This window comes from Lithobates pipiens, unplaced genomic scaffold, assembly GCF_037356315.1.
Source record: "Lithobates pipiens isolate NorthernLeopardFrog02 unplaced genomic scaffold, aLitPip1_a1.2 Scaffold_25, whole genome shotgun sequence".
Taxonomy (NCBI): domain Eukaryota; kingdom Metazoa; phylum Chordata; class Amphibia; order Anura; family Ranidae; genus Lithobates; species Lithobates pipiens.
Genome location: NW_027507787.1, coordinates 194,787,389 through 194,805,040, shown reverse-complemented (window position 1 = coordinate 194,805,040; position 17,652 = coordinate 194,787,389). Strand labels below are relative to the sequence as shown.

General features: G+C 42.4%; 1 protein-coding gene across 6 annotated transcripts in view; it reads right to left on the bottom strand.

The window, feature by feature from the left end:
- The window catches only part of ATE1 (arginyltransferase 1), a 144,342-nt gene that overhangs the window by 77,864 nt on the left and 48,826 nt on the right, over positions 1-17,652 (bottom strand). For 4 of the 6 annotated variants that reach the window (XM_077455377.1, XM_077455375.1, XM_077455373.1 and 1 more), the window contains one exon: positions 14,363-14,491. The exons of 1 other annotated variant lie outside the window; for it this stretch is intronic. In XM_077455377.1, coding sequence (XP_077311503.1) covers positions 14,363-14,491 — 129 coding nt within the window. Of the gene's footprint in view, positions 1-8,663; positions 8,793-14,362; positions 14,492-17,652 lie in introns of all 6 variants that reach the window. One more of the 6 variants, XM_077455374.1, reaches the window with a different exon arrangement.

The window sequence follows — 17,652 nt, the reverse complement described above, 5'->3', positions numbered from 1 at the left end:
CGCCACCATGTCCTCATATGTAAAGGGGGGGGGGGGGGGGGGGAATGCACTTATTAGTAAAAACACTTGTAGCGCCGGCTTCTGAAGAGCACGCGCTATGCGTTTTGTCATTTAATTTTTCCTGCAACCGCAGTTTGCTTTTGGGTTTAATTATTCTAAATTTTGACCTCCGTGCCAGTCTGACTGGACTGCATGGTGTTCTGCCTGACCATGGGTGGCGCTGTCATCCCCGGCAGGGTCCAGAACGTAGTCTAGTTGGGTGCATTAAGGGTTTACTCTCTCTCGGAACTAGCCAAATGGCAGTGTCGCTCTTGCCGTGCATTCTGGGAGAGGGTACTTAAGGTGCTGACGTCACGTGCTTTGGGGTTCCGGTCCAGAAGTGCTTTCTGGCTGATGGTCCTGGTCCTCCTGACCAGCCCCAAGGACTCTCATGGCCTGGGGTGCGGATCCACCCGACTACAGGTCTCGGGGCTGGCTAGCCCGAGGCAAAGAAACTGAAAGAAGGATTCAAAGGTGGTCCGGTGCCGTCTCGGTTTGTGGAGAGGCCCAGCAACTGTGAAGGTATCCAGGGGAGGACTCTTCGGGAGAAGGCCACGCAAAGGTTGGCTTCTCAGCAAGAGCCTGGACAAGTTGAAAGACCCCAAGTGAATCTGGTCTTGTGTGGTATCACCGGATCAGGTGCAAGATACTGGTATCATAAGAGGGTGCTCCAAGTGTTCTACAAACTTTCAGTTTTACTCAAGTGTTCTACAACAAGTCTGTGGCAGAGACTTGGTCTGATTGAAACACCCTGTTGGCTGCTAGGCCTGGTGATAGAAGGACTATCTGATAAGGGTGAGGATCCAGCTGTGAATGGCTATTCTCTGGATTTCCTGATGTGAGAGACTTTTCCCATTTTGAATTAGCACTAAAGAGTACCTGGACTTTCCTACCTAAACCCTCTAACCCTATGTTGAGAGACTGTGTTCGATTATTTTTATTTTTTCAAATAAAAATCCCTTTAAGTGGATCTGTCTCTACAGTTCTTGGGCCATCTACCTCGGGAAACCCCTAGACCAGTGATGGCGAAACTTGGTACCCCAGATGTTTTGGAACTACATTTCCCATGATGCACCACTACACTGCAGAGTGCCTGAGCATCTGGGGTGCCAAGGTTCGCCATCACTGCCCTAGACACACATGAGGTGAAGAAGGTGAAGAAGGTAATGCTAAACCCAATTAAAATCAGCCACTCCTTCGGGAGTCACTGCTACACACCAATTGAAAATTAAGAAAGAAGCAGCAACTCTTATGTGCAAGATCACAAAAAAAATCAATATAACCGAGAGCAGAGTCGCGAATAGCATTTAACAGGACATACTAATCATAAGCATGTCAAAACATTGATACAGTAAAAAGTCCTTATTCCAGGAAAAACAATAAAATAAAAGAATAGAAAAATACATCCAATGTTACGCAGTCTTATGTGATAGAAAAAAGCAGGTGTAGAGCTTGAGGTAGTGAAAAGAAAAAGGCGTCACACTCCTGAATTCCCAATCACAGTTCATAGATCTATTCCAGTTATCCACACCGCATGTGACCGTCACCAGAGAGAAATGCCTGCTTACCGGATAGATTTGACCTGTGAAAAGGTCAAAACGCCTGTGGCCGATTACCCCTGCCGGGGCCTTTAGGCTGCAATTCTGCTCGGCACACTAGGATCCAGTAATCACTCTCTCTCTTTTGTCCTTACTTGCGGGTATTCACGGATGTCATGCTCCGAAAAAAAAAAGGAGGATGCTTCACATAGCATAAGATCCAATTCCTTTTATTTCAAAGTAATACACTTATTTAAAAAGGTGGAGAACATCTCCCTTAAAAGAACAATATACAGTGGGGACGGAAAGTATTCAGACCCCCCTTACATTTTTCACTCGTTATTCTATTGCAGCCATTTGCTAAAATCATTTAAAATCATTTTTTCCTCATTAATGTACTCACAGCACCCCATATTGACAGAAAAACACAGAATTGTTGACATTTTTTCAGATTTATTAAAAAAGAAAAACTGAAATATCACATGGTCCTAAGTATTCAGATCCTTTGCTTTGACACTCATATTTAATTCAGGCGCTGTCCATTTCTTCTGAACATCCTTGAGATGGTTCTACGCCTTCATTTGAGTCCAGCTGTGTTTGATTATACTGATTGGACTTGATTAGGAAAGCCACACACCTGTCTATATAAGACCTTACAGCTCACAGTGCATGTCAGAGCAAATGAGAATCATGGAGGTCAAAGGGACTGCTTGAAGAGCTCAGAGGCAGAATTGTGGCAAGGCACAGATCTGGCCAAGGTTACAAAAAAAATTCTGCTGCACTTAAGTTTCCTAAGAGCACAGTGGCCTCCATAATCCTTAAATGGAAGATGTTTGGGGGTGACCAAAACCCTTCCTAGAGCTGGGCCTCCAGCCAAACTGAGCTATCGGGGGAGAAGAGCCTTTGGTGAGAGAGGTAAAGAAGAACCCAAAGATCACTGTGGCTGAGCTCCAGAGATGCAGTCGGGAGATGGGGGAAAGATGTAGAAAGTCAACCATCACTGCAGCCCTCCACCAGTCGGAGCTTTATGGCAGAGTGGCCCGACGGAAGCCTCTCCTCGGTGCAAGACGTATTAACGCCTGCATGGATTTTGCTAAAAAAAAAAAAAAAAAAAAACAAACACCTGAAGGACTCCAAGATGGTGAGAAATACGATTCTCTGGTCTGATGAGACCAAAATAGAACTTTTTGGCCTTAAATCTAAGTGGTATGTGTGGCGAAAACCAGGCACTTGCTCACCTGTCCAATACATTCCCAATAGTGAAGCATGGTGGTGGCAGCATCATGCTGTGGGGGTGTTTTTCAGCTGCAGGGACAGGATGTCTGGTTGCAATGGAGGGAAAGATGAATGCGACCAAGTACAGGGATATCCTGGATAAAAACCTTCTCTAGGGTGCTCAGGACCTCAGACTGGGCTGGAGGTTTACCTTACAAGACAATGACCCTAAGCACACAGCTAAAATAACAAAGGAGTGGCTTCACAACTCCGTGACTGCTCTTGAATGGCCCAGCCAGAGCCCTGACTTAAACCCAATTGAGCATCTCTGGAGAGACCTAAAAATGGCCGTCCACCAACATTTTCCATTCAACCTGACAGAACTGGAGAGGATCTGCAAGGAGGAATGGCAGAGGATCCCCAAATCCAGGTGTGAAAAACTTGTTGCATCTTTCCCAAAAAGTCTCATAGCTGTATTAGATCAAAAAGTAGTGCTACTAAATACTGAGCAAAGGGTCTGAATACTTAGGACCATGTGATATTTAATTTTTTCTTTTTTTAATAAATGTGCAAAAATGTCAACAATTCTGTGTTTTTCTGTCAATATGGGGTGCTGTGTGTACATTAATGAGGAAAAAAAATTAACTCAAATGATTTTAGCAAATGGCTGCAATATAACAAAGAGTGAAAAATTTAAGGGGGTCTGAATACTAGCCTTCCCCACTGTACCGGCCGTTACTAAAATCGAAACGCCCGCGCTTCCGGGACCTCATATTTCGCAATGACGCCAGCGTGTCGTCCGCCCCTGTGAGCACAGCATGTCAGCACGTCATCTGCGTCCTGTTAAATGCTATGCGTGACTCTGCTCTTGGTTATATTGACTATATGTCCTCAATCTGACAGCCAGCCCAATAAGCTACTTATGCTGCAGGTTCTCTCACACTCCAGGCTTGCTTTACATTAGGCCAATTAGGAGGCCGATATGATGTCAAATTTGGGTACTTACACTGTTTACATTTTATGATGTATTAATGATTACAGTGCTGAATTAGATTGTGTCTTATATCTACCTATAGTTCAGCTCTAAGGCATTACCTTTATTGGCCAACTCAACATTTTTTACACCTGAAATTATCTGAAAGGTTAGATTCCCTGGTCAAGCTTTATTTACAGTCCTGGGTCTTAAAGCCACATGTATATAAAGTGTGTGTATATATATTATATCTTAGTATACCAGGTTGTATATATGAGAGCTATTTAGGACTTGAACACACATTTCTTTTCTCACTGCATAGTGCAGGTTAGTAATTAAAAAGGGCAGGAATCCTCTGAGTTACTAGATTATTCTTTGATGGAGTAATACGTTTATGTTCACTGTGCTCTAACCCCCTTGTATTTTGTCAATTTTTGCAGGGTTTTTTTTTGGGGGGGGGGGCACCTGGTTACGTGCAAAGATAACAGTTTTTGCCTGCTGGTGCTGTCCACCCTACTAAACGTTGTAAATATGTACTGTATATGAACACTGTATATATGGTCCTTGTGCGTTTCTGTCTTTCTGTGGATGTTTGCATTTACTTTTTTTTGTCATGTGTCACCAGAACAAGAATTTTTTTTCCAATGAGACCACAGGTAGTAATAAAGATCCTCCAGACTAGTTGCAAAAGTTCCCCCGGCTTCTATTGCTGCTACCGTGTTTCCCCGAAAATAAGACCTACTCCGATAATAAGACATAATGCTATTTTCCAGGAGGGCTGCAATACAAGCCCTACCCCGAAAAATTAGCCCTAGTTGGGTGCGGCGCCACTTGGCACTCAGCTGATCTCCTCTTCTCTCAGCAGGGAATCTCAGCAACCCCTCCCTGCATTGCTCAGAGTGGGGAAGACAGCTTGGGCGGGCCATGGAAGTGCCAAGCAGGGCTCAGCTAATTTCCTCTTCTCTTGGGTGTCAGCGGGTGATCTCGCCCCCCTCCCTCTGCACCAATCGTAGCCATTGAACCCGGCTCAGGTGGGCCATTGAAGCGGGTGTCAGCGAGGGATCTCGTCACCCCCCCCCCCCTTCCCTCTGCAGTGATCGGAGTGGGCAGGCTATGGAAGAAGGTATTTGCACTGTTGCATGGCAGAAACACACACCTTTTGCATTATGTTATCCTGTGATAGAGGGGGGTTCTGTCATTTTGCAACCACTGGGAAGATAGCACATTGCATGGCAAGCCCTACCTCAAAAATAAGCCCTAGTGTGTTTTTGGCTGACAAAATTAATATAAGACCCGGGCTTATTTTCGTGGAAACACGGTAGCTATACTTTTGAAAGAAACATAGGCCTATGTGATCCCTTAACATTTCCACGGTGCAACAGTCTACTCCCCACTGCTTAGTGACAGGCAGCGAATACACAAATCAAAAACGCAGAAAACATGCAGAATTCTTTTGAGGAAACATAAGAAACTGATGCCGAGGGAAAACTTGCTCATGTTTCAAGAGTCAACTTACCTGGAAGTAGACAAATTTAAAATAGTGCAGAGAAACCTTTTTAACCTACCACCCTATACCCAAAATCAGATCATTACAAAAACAAATGCAATTATAAAAAACTAAAAACAGAAAATTCAAAAGAATTGCAAAACACAGCAATCATTGAATGCAGAAGTCACAGGAAAGTTAAAGAGAGGAAAGTAGGATGTGTTCTGGAATATACATATAGAAAGTGTAACCAAATGTTACCTGCAGTACATTTTTAGACACCGCTGGGATTAGGATATTCAGATGCCAACAAGAAGTGCTCTGTGTGAGTAAGCAGCTGTTGGCACTTAGTTCCCCAGCCACAAGTACTTTAGTGCAGTCAAAGTGTTTTCTTGCAGGGACTGCACAGCCAGGCTCTGTACTTATGTGGTTACAGAGATCAGACAGGATGAAGCCTCCAGGTACTGTCTGATGATTGCTTGGTGTAGGGATAAGGTATGTCTGTATTTCTGTACTGGGAAGGCAGTGTGATCATTCTGAAGTGCTTCCTGTGAGTTATTTAAAATGTCATACAACTAGCAAGCTAAGAAATGTGTATCATATATCACTTGTAATAATATTAATCAGAAAAAAATGATTGGGTATACATGTACTGTAAGTAGTCTACTTCACATCCGTGATTGCAAAGGGGTTTGCAATCACGGATGTGAAGTAGATTAAGAGCCTATTCACATTTGTCTGTTTTAAAGCAGTAAAACTCTTGCATTTTGTAGAAATCCCATCCTTTTCCTTTGTGGCTTGTTCATATCTATGCACTGCAGCTTAATGTGAAAGATGAAGGGAAACTATGGGCCCATTCACACCTACACGTGTGCATTACCATATGCACTGCATGCACACAAACCCATGGAAATCCAGCCCATAAATCTCATCCTGGCACTGGTCATATTCACATGAAGGATGAAGCACATTTTTCAAACCTTTTTTTTTTTTTACCTAGACAGCGGTATTTAAACTGATATTGCAGCTTTTGTTTTTAAAGACACCAAGGCTGGGTTCACACTGCACGTCGGAGCAGTTAACAGTAGGGGTCCGATGCGTCCTTGTTCACCTTTTCAAGTCCGAATTTAGCCGGAATTTTGGACCAAAAGACACACAGGACCCCTGTGCAAATTGACAATGGAGCCGCTCCGGAGATGTACAAACTGGCTCCATAGAGAGCCGGCCACAATCTCTGACATGTGAATTGAATGTGGGGGAAACCCGCATCCAATTCACAAGTGTGAACCCAGCTTGAAACAATGCAGAGAGGGCTCAAACAGAACTCCACCTTTAAAGAGGAAGTAAACCATGATGGGTTTACTTCCTCTTTGTCTCCCTGCAAAGATAAAGCATAATGGGCTACTATGCATCACATAGTAGCCCATTATGTGTCACTTACCTGACACAGGAGCCAGCAAAGTCACCGCTGTCCCCTGTATTCCGAAGCAACCATCTTCTGCTGGGTATCGCTTTTTCGGCCACTCACATCGCCGGAGCAGCGATGACGTCACTCCCGCGCATGCGCATGGGAGCCACCACTAATGGCATATCGCCTTTAGCAGCGGCATGCTGCTAACAGCGATAGTGCGCCTGCGCCGTAGACGGCTGTCACTTTCTTTTAGTAAATATCTCCTAAACCGTGACTTAATCTAGGCTTACCTGTAGGTCAAAGTGGTTTGTAAGGGTTTACAACCACTTTAAAGTGGTTGTAAAGGCAGAAGGTTTTTTTTTTATCTTAATGCATTCAATGTTATTTTGATATATTGATATTTTATGATGATATTTTCCTGAGTGTTGCAATGCACAGATGGTCAGATCTGTATGACGTTGTGTTCTAAAACTCAAGTTTGATGCGGTGCCTCTCAAAACGACTGGCGCCAAATACACAGCAGGAAAACGTAAGTTTTATTTAGCATTACTACCTATATCCCACATATACAGACCATTCAGTGCAACAAGACTCGTGGGGCAGACCCGAATACATGTGTGCATGTGTTAAGTGTATGACTTAACACTTATATTGGAAAATGGCTACATGTATGAAGGAGCATTTGTATGAACAGCATTTTCATGGCAGTGTGTACAAGGCCATGAATAAGGAGGAGTCAACCTAAATGGGTGATTTAGTTGCAATTTTTTTGACCAGGAAAGCATTTCTACTTGCCTACACAATACAGTGCTTCCGGTAATAAAACTATGTGGAAATATAATTTCGAAAAACTTCATTGGCTCCTTCTCATGTGGTTAAATTGTTTTCCAATTTTAAGTACCAGTACGTTGTATTTGGAACTAGCCCTTAGGTAACTGCAATGTAAGGGGAGATATCGGTTGCCTTTACGGTTCACCCAGCTAAAGTCAATAGCTCTGTATACAAGAACTGCTGCCTCACAAGCTTCACATCGCCAGGCAAGCCTTTTGCCACCTGCCAACAACAAATGACACAAAACCACCTTTTTTTTTTTCTTTTTTTTTTTACAGACCACACTACAATGATTAGACTTTTATCATAGGCACTAATGTTCTCCTTACTTTGACAGAAGCTAAAACATCAAGCTTGAGGAGCAGATGAAAAACAAGCTCTGGACTGCAGCACTCTTCAGAAAACCACTTTCTTTTATTGGAAAATCACATCACAGCTCAACAAACACAGCGAACAAGGAAAAATTGCTGACATTTCGCACTAGCTGTAGTGCTCTAGTGCGAAACATCAGCAATTTTTCCTTGTTCGCTGTGTTTGTTGAGCTGTGATGTGATTTTCCAATAAAAGAAAGTGGTTTTCTGAAGAGTGCGGCAGTCCAGAGCTTGTTTTTCGTCTGTTGCTAGTGGTAATAGCCAGCACATGTGGCTTCCCAGCCGAAGAGACAGTTTACAGCCTGCATGTGTGCTCCTGGAGCGGTGAGATCCTTTCTTCATCAAGCTTGAGGAGACTGTGTCACCCATTTCCTGATACAGTAAATGTTTTCCCTAAAGCATTCTTTATAACCTTGCACAGCAGCTGGTATAAGGGGTGACTATTTTATACTCAGCACCGTGAAATTATGTTTTTTTTTTTTTAAAGTACGTATGAGTCACAACCAGCAGTGTGTAAAATTTGGTCTGGATATTGTCAGCAGAAAAATAAAACATGACCATAAAATCCACTGGAAATGCAAGGCCACGGAGTCTTGTAAAACACACCTTACAGGGAAAAAAAAAGTGACTCATCAGCTATGTTACACTGGTGGTGAAGTGACGACTGCTGCGATATGTGAGGGAAAGTTCAATCATGTCACTATAAAGTTTTGTGACAAGGCATGGAAAGACTGAAGAAGGAAATATTATAGAATAGGACACAGTACAACACTTAAGAGGAGGAGCAGACAGGCAGTACCTCATCTGGGCCACATTCGTAAGGGAGATCCTTGTGCACGCTCATCTGGTACTTGGCATAGAGAGCTGCAGAAGATTCGAAGGTTGACACGAATTCTGGGTCCTCCATGGAGGCTGGAACTAACTTGACCTTTAGGGGCAAGGGAAAGTCAAGCAGACAAGGGATAAGCTACATGACTAATATAATGCATGAACATGAAGAGGATGTGCAGTAATGGGCACTGCAGGTTTGTTGCATACAGTATTGTCATCTGCTATGGAAGGAGGAAAAAAACAAAACATCAATAATCCCAACATGCATCGCAATGTGACATGTTCCAAATTAGTGTTTCGTCAGATGCCCAACAAAAAAAAAAAAAGGATGAAAACACTCTACTAGGGGTGGGGAATGGTGGAGCTAGTCAGTTTATTCTAAAGGCCAGCGGGCAAATTCAAGAAACCAGGAATTGTAAAGACAAAAATGTTAGGAGCCACCTTAAATGGTTAGAGTTGAAAAAAGACAAAAGTCCATATAGTTCTATCAAATGTTTTTGGGCTCCCTTCTATGGCCTACTTGCATGCAGCTCCCAGGTGGATGCACATGCATCTGCCAGCAGGTCTGCATGGAGGATGGTACTAATCTACGGTACTATCTGGCCCCTGGAAATTGTTAAAATCTTATAAGCTACTTTTTGAAGAGACACGTTAGAATTTTAAAGCTGTAAGTACAACCTTTTCCTAGGTATTATCACTGAGTTAAAACAGACAGTTCATGCTGTGATGTCACGTCCCATGAAAAACTTTTATTTATTTATTTATTTTTTTTAAACAAGGAATCCCATGAAAAACTTTACTCAGCACACATCAACATCACACAAGCCCCAGCTTAAGATCTGCCCCTGCTGACACAAATAACCCTCACAGGCTTAGTTTTAATCTCCATGACTAAGCCCATGAGGGTGAAACATGTCAGAAGGAGCCGATACTAGACGGGGACTCTAATCATGATGGTGTGTGCCAAGTAAGTTTTTCATGAGGAGCGACATGCAATTGTCTGACTTAGAAACAGAGCATGGAGCACAGACAGGTTTCTTAGGCCAGAAGCTAGAACATCCATAGACTGAGGAGGAGGCAGTGGTGGTTAGAAGCGGTGCTTTTCTGTAACTTGACAATCCTTTCTTATGTAGGCAGTTGAATGCTTAAACTAATATCACTCATGCAGTAATTAAATAAACAATTTTTTTTTAGTTCACTAAAAGCTTGGCTGCACAGGTCTGCTGAATTTCTGGTTTGCACTTTACAGTAATTTTTTTTAAATTGCTACTGACTGTGAAACAACAGTAGAGACAACGTTATGCTTTTATGTTGCTTTAACCATCTAGGCCAGCCACAGTCCGTGATCAAAACATGCAGGCTCAACCTGACCCCTATCCAGTATGTATCTCAGCTGACCTTTCATAAGCAAAGAACTCACATAAGAGCTATGCAGAGAGGAGGTAGGTGTATGAAAACGGCACAGGCAGCTAACATTTTGTGAGCACCACAACATCTCCATGACATGGGCAAAAAGTCAGAAAGCTAAAGCATTTGCAATATACAAATCATTCCCATTTCTGTGGAAAAACAGGGCAGAATCAAACCGTGGCACCAATTTTCCAATATATGTTTTGCCAAGTCTCCAGTTCCCAACAATGCCCAATTATTTTAACCAGTGCTCATGCTTGACCTGGTTATAAGTATAGACACTTTTTCAGAGGCTAAATGTGAATTTGGAACACCTTTACAATCCTATAGAAAATTTATGGCGGGAGCTGAAACTTCAAGCGATAGCCAATAAACCTTAAAGCAGAGCTCCACTCAAAAGGGGAAGCCTGGCTTGTTTGCTTCCTCCCCCCCACCCCCCCTGCTGCCACATTTAGCACCTTAAGGGGGGAGCGGATATCTGCCAAAACCAGGTATCCACTTCCACATAAGATAATCGCAATCTTGTGCGGTAATCTACGCAATGTCTGGCCCCTTCTCCCCCCTCTGCCTTCTGGAAGACACACAGGTCTCAGAAGACAGCGGGACCATTCAGAGAGCACAGCGCGACTCGGGCATGCACAGTAGGAAACAGGCTGTGAAGCCGCAAGGCTTCACTTCCCGTTTCCCTTAGCAAGGATGCCGGCGCCTGCACCCAGAGCCGATGGATGGATCAGCTAGGGGTGCCAACATCATGGGCTCCCTTGACAGGTACTTGTCCTTATATTACAAATCAACAGCTACAGTATTACTGTATTTTTGGTTGATATTCTGTCTATCTTTTAAAATACACCTATGATAAAAAAAATAAAAACTTACAAAATCTGCAGGAGATCAAATAATCATTTTCCCAACTGTATATGAATATTTCCAAATCAATTCTTTGTCACATGGTTCATGCCTAAAAGAGACACCTTTATATCTTCTAGCTTGGTACACCACTTCAGGGGCATCTGTTAGAGCAACTCAGTGTTGTAGGTTCTTCCCTCCAATATCTACAATTCATGGTTCTGAACTTTCTTTTTTTTCCCCGTTTTATTTTTTTTTAACCAAAACACCAAATGTTCTTATTTACCTGCTCTGTGCAATAGTATTGCAAAGAGCATTTAGGAACATCTCCCTCTGGGTTGCCCCCACTGGCGCTGTCTGCTGCTCCTCTTCTCCATCTGCCCCCATAGCAAGTCGCTTGCTATGGGGGCAGATGTATGGGCTCGATCCCAGGTGCATCTGACACACACAATGTGGCTCAGCCCAACCCGCCCACTCCACACTGAATTTGACTGAGGGTAACTGGAGATAACGGCTCTGGCCGCTACCCATCAGGGGAGGGTGGGGAGGGGACCAATCCAGGAGTTAGGCAAGTATTTAAAAGGGGCTGGGGCGCACAGCAAATCCTAAAACTTTTTTTACCATAATACAGCAAATGCATTAATATAAAAAGATGCTTTTTTCCCCAGATGAGCTCAAGGAAGGAGAGCGCCAAAGTTATTTTTCCTACAATTGTTTACCTCCAAACAAGGCTGGAAGCAAAAATTTAGGAATACAAAATCCATACACAAAAGTATGAGTATCACACTGTCCGTTAGTTATACATTTGATCATCAAGCTGAAAACATACATATACCTTTTGTAGTCTGCCTTAATTAAAGTGAATATTTGCATTCACCAAACTTTTTAAACATAGTGATAACTTCAAAAGCCACTTCATCAGTTGTTCCAAACATAGTCTTCTTTCCCCACAATACACAACCAAGCAAACTACAACAGCTAATCCCTTATCTTCGTACATATGCACTGACCCCCCACCACCCCCCCTGCTGCTGTTGTATGTTGTGAGCAGTGATATGTCACAGTCACAGGAAGGGCATAGGTGTCCTTGCTATGGCAGTCTATGATTGACACCGCTATGCTTAATCCTGTCTGCGCTTTGTGAGACACAAGATGGCGGAATCCAATCGAGGAATAACTGGGTGTGATGTAGAGTAAAGCAAAAGTAAAACCGACTATGCATCAGTGAGATGGTTATAAGCCAAACAGCTAAGGAAGAGGTTGCTTTAAGGCAGTGGTCTCCAAACTGCAGCCCGGGGCCGGATGTGGCCCTTTGCTTGCTTTTATCTGGCCCTTGGGGTACTATTCAATCTACTGACACCATCAAAAGAAACCAATTCCTCCATCTGACACCAGTAGTGGGGCACACTTCCTTCCACTGACACCAATGGGGCAATACGCCTTCCACTGACACCAACAATGGGGCACTAATCCTCCCACTGACACAAAAAAAGGCACAATTCATCCCACTGTCACCAACAATGGGGCAGCATTTCTTTAATTGATACCATTGATAGGATACTAGTCCTCTGACACCAGCAAGGGGACACTATTCCTTCCACTGACACAAAAAATAGGGCATTGTAAACCCACACTGGGAGGTCAGACATTTTCTACTCACACTGGCCCCATTTCGGCCCCCTGAAAAACCATAAACTGGCCCTTTTTTTAGGAAGTTTGGAGGCCCCTACTTTAAGGGATCAGATCACCCAAAAAGTAATATGTTATTGTTGGAATCTGGCATACGAAATCATTCACTGGCTTCTTATATTTCTAGGAGTTTTGCATCAAGATCTCAGTGCCACAGGTTCTGTTTGAGCCCACTTTAGAGTTTTGATGGCTCGTGTTCCTTTCTTGATAAAATTTTATAAAAAATGTAAAAACAAGAAGTAAGGCTTTCTCATGGTTGCAGCAGGTAAGAAGTCCTGGAAACACAAGTGATATGAACTCATCACCATATAGCAAAGATATAAGAAAAAGTAAATCTAAAACAGCAAGGCTCTTTTCAAGTTGACCAACACTCATAAAATCCATTAAACCTTAACTCTGGCCATATACCAGGCTATTTTATTGAAATCTTAACCAGTTTTCAGTGGCAAAAAAATTAATTGAACAGATGCATGGGGAGCCCAACACCTACAGTCTACTAGTCAAGTTGCCCTAGCCCATTCAATTGTTTGAGTATTAAGTATTGGGAACTTATCTAAGAGTCAGAAATTGCTTATTACCCAAGGAGCCCCTTAAACTCTGGAGGAACCCTAGGGTTTCATGGAACTCTGGTTGAGAAACCATAGTCTAGTTCATCTAAAAGAGATTTTAAAAAGTGTACCGACTCACACCAATAGAAATAATTTAAAAGCTGTAAAGTAGGAACACAATTTCAACCATTTTCCACAGCAACCAGATTCAAGCTGCTTGAGTTCTAGTGAACGTCACACAATGAAAGCAAATTCCTGATCTAGAGAAGAAGAAAACAAAGAGGTTGAATTAGGAAAAAAAAAAATGGAACAGATAAGAATGATACCCAAAGTACCTGAATTTTACCTTCCAATTTCTAACTTCAACAAAAACATTGCTTATTATAAGCAACAGCTCGTTTTCTCTCGGTTTCGCGAATTAGTCCCAAACATTTCGGGTGCTTTTAATACATCTGCTTAACCTTTATCTAATAAAATCTACTCAAATTAAAATTCCACCTCTTCCAACACAACACAATAAAACTAAATTTAATCAAAAGTGCACCAGGAACTTTCTCTAGTCTATTATGCACTTTCGTGAACCCTGAAGGGCCATCTTAGACTCACACAAAAACTCAGCATCAGCACATTGTCAATAAAAAAAGCCAGTGGAATCAAGCACACATTCTCTTGTTGCAGGTAAGCAGCTATTAATACGGCTGGGTCAATGCCCAGTGTAAAGAAACATAGAATGGCAAGGTCTATTTGAGCTGAACACCAAGATCCTGTTTAGATTTCTTGGCCTTTCAGCCTGAACATTGCAGATTCCTGCTAACACATGGCTAAGTACAAGATCCAGCAAAAGCAAGTATGTGTACAGTTGCGATACATGATACAGTGGCCCGAGTGGCTGCAGGCAAATCACATGATGTACCCAAGTCTATTGGAGCCAGTTAAGACACTGACTTTTCTAGAAAGGTTTTGTGAATGGATTTAAGTGCTGGCGGTGCTGTATAAATGGTAACCATTTTTTGAGAACAAGTTAAAATGTACAAAAGCAAGGTTCTACTATGCTGTACTTTTGCTACACTTAACCAAAACATGAAAACGTTGGGTTACTAAAAGCCCAAGTCTGAGTTTTAGTGTTGTAAGTGCTTCTTTCTGCAAGATCTGGACAATCCTTTTGCTGTCTGACCTGGCTTATGCAGGGCTTGTCAGGCGGGTCCTTGTGAATAGTCATCTGATAGCGTTTATACACCTGGTAAGACTCCTGAAACGAAGATTTGAACTGGGGGCTAGGAGGAGAAGACCTTACAAGTCTTACCTTCAAAAAGGAGTGGAAAAAAAAAGAGAAAACATTGGGATTATAGCACCAGTACAATCATAGCCAAAGTTGTGAACAAATATTTTATATTCAAAAAACACCTATCCTTAGTCTTTAAAATTAGGGAAAGACAAAACTACAATTCAATTTAAGTCCAATTTCCTGTTGTCAACCTCTGCTTTAAAGACCCTATAAACGGTAAATGGGGTTCAACAAACCCTACAGGTAGCCGATTAGGGCCCCTTACAAAAGCAGAGCTTGAATACACGGTCAGATAGACTTAGGACACCTACTTAGAAGGCTCTTCTGTCCCAATTTGTTAAGCTATGCCTATAATCTTATTTTAGCTTTGATAAATCCATAAATACAAAATATTCGTTAAATATTGTAGAAAGATGATTCTATTGAAACACCTGTAGTCATTGGAAATTGAAGTATGGCATCTCAATGGCAGCAACACCTTTGAGTGAAATAGTTGACCATCTCTTTGGCTATGTAGACCTGGACAGGTATGACTGGGAAACATATAACAGATGAAATACGGGCAATAATAGTTGATGTGCAATGATACTCTAGCTACTCTATGCAGGGACAACTACCTAAAACTTTTAGCGAGGAGAAATATATTTTGCGGGTGTTTACCAAACATTAAAGTGACACTAAACTCTGGTTTAAGAAAATTAAAGATGATATTAACTAATTCAATACAGGGCAATACAGGGCACTTAACCCCCTTTCTGCCCAAGCCAATTTTCAGCTTTCAGCACTGTTTAAATGACAATTGCGTGGTTATGCAACAGCATTTTTATCATTTTGTTCCCACAAATAGAGCTCTCTTTTGGTGGCATTTGATCATCTCTGCGTTTTTTATTTTTTGCTAAACAAATAAAAAAAATTTGAAAGTTTTTCTTTTGTTTCTGTTATAAAATTTTCTTAAGTACATTTTCTCCTTCACTGATGGGCACTGACAAGGCGGTACCGATGAGGTGGCACCAACAATGGGCACTGATGGCCATTGATAGGCAGCACTGATAGGTACTCTTGGGTGGCATTGATAGGCAGCACTGCTGGGCACTGATGGCATAGATAGGCATCAATGATGGCACTGGCAGACATTGGGGAGAGGCACTGATTGGCAGCTGCCTGGTGGTCTAGGTGGCATACCTGATGGTCCAGTGTGGTGGCATCCCTGGTGGTCCTGGGTTGGCATCCGAGGGGGGGGGGCTGCGCTGATAAACAATCAGCAGAGACCCCCCGTCAGGAGAGCAGCCGATCGGCTCTCCTCTACTCGTGTCTGTCAGACGAGAGAAAGGAAAGCTGATCAATGGCTCTTCCTGTTTACCTAGTGATCAGCTGTGATTGGACATGGCTGATCACATGGTAAAGAGCCTCCTTCAGAGGCGCTTTACCGAGATCAGTGTAGCGGTGTGTCAGACAAACCACACCACTGAATGCCGCGATGTGCGCCCCCACGGGCTTGCGAGAGCGGTTGTTCTGGAGGGCCGTCATATGACGTCCACCCAGAACGAGAGCCGCACCATACAGCCGTCATTTGACGGCCGGGAAGCGGTTAAAGTATGCATTCCTAACACACACAAAAAAAAAAAGTATCCTCTATTACTCTCAGTCTCATCCAAACCTATGTTTTGTTTTTAGCTGTGATCCAACTTCCTGTTAAAGGATGGCTACATTCATTTTCCATGGTCTCACTGTATGTAGGAACATAGCCACTGCCTCTTGCTCAGTCCCAAGATGGACTATGGGATTTGCAGAGAGCAGTGATCATGAACGCAGTTAACAAGCACTGCTCACTCCAAACAAACAGGTGAGGGGGAAAAAAAAAATAAGAAGATTTGGGAGCTCACAGAAGACCTTCCAAGGAGGACACAAAACACAACAACAAAGGATTTGAAGAATAAGAATATTGTTTAGTGTCACTTTAATATTGTGATTTTTTGTATTAACAAACAAGAATATTTCAAGGTGGTATAACTTGTTTCATATCTATTCAGTTTACTGAAGCCACGAAGAGTCACTGCCATAGGAAAGAAAAGTGTGGATTACCAAATTCCTATTAGTAATAAAGTATATTAACAATTCACAGTATGCGGAATATTAATAAGCTGCTGGAAAGTGCTGTGGCCATGCACAGCTACATAGGAAGATTTGTGGCCAACAGTGGAGCGTGGTACAGAGATGCAATTACTAGCCAGCATGCATTTAATAACGACTACCTGTTTAGCAGATTCACATCCACAGTTATACAAGTGCAAAGATTATAATTAGCTTCATATCTCTGTATGATACAAAAATTCCTGCTAATATCTATATTACCCGTCTTCCTCTGGTGAACAAAGCATAAATATACATAATATAGTAAAAAAGGAATGCAAAAAATGACAACTTTAAATATACCAGACAATAAATATCTTCTTAAAAGATTAAATCAGCATTTACGTATTTTAACAATGTTTATTACCTGTAAACGTTTCCCCTGTGTAAACATTCAAAAGCCCTGAGACTGCTTCTGGGCACCGCCATATTGGATGTGATGTCAGCAGCCCCAACAAACTCCAATTGACAGTCAATAGTATTCCCTCATCAACCTTACCCCCAACTGCTACATTAAAGCCCCACTCCAAGTAAACATTGTTATTGTTTTTTTTTTTTTATCTTTTAAATTTCACACTGGTGCGATGTGTGCTCTGACTTTGAGAGCTCATCGCTTGACATGTAAAAATCAATGTTTCCCTATAAGAGCCGTCTTAACTGGTCCGACTTTAGAAAAGGTTCCTGCACTACCCTGGTCCGACTTCTGTCCGATTTCAGCCAATAGAATTGAATGCAAGTCGCATCCAAGTTGGATCCTCATATTAATTGATGTCATTTGGATCTGACATTACAGGAGGAGTACACAGACATTCCCTGGAGTTGCGTCAAAGTCGCCTGGCAAAGTCTTGCTAGTATTAACGAAGTCTTAACCACTTAAGCCCCAGGCCATTTTCCGGCTAAAGGACCAAGCCCCTTTTTGCGATTCGGCACTGCGTCGCTTTAACTGACAATTGCGCTGTCGTGCGACGTGGCTCCGAAACAAAATTGGCGTTCTTTTTTTTTCCACAAATAGAGCTTTCTTTTAGTGGTATGTGATCACCTCTGCGGTT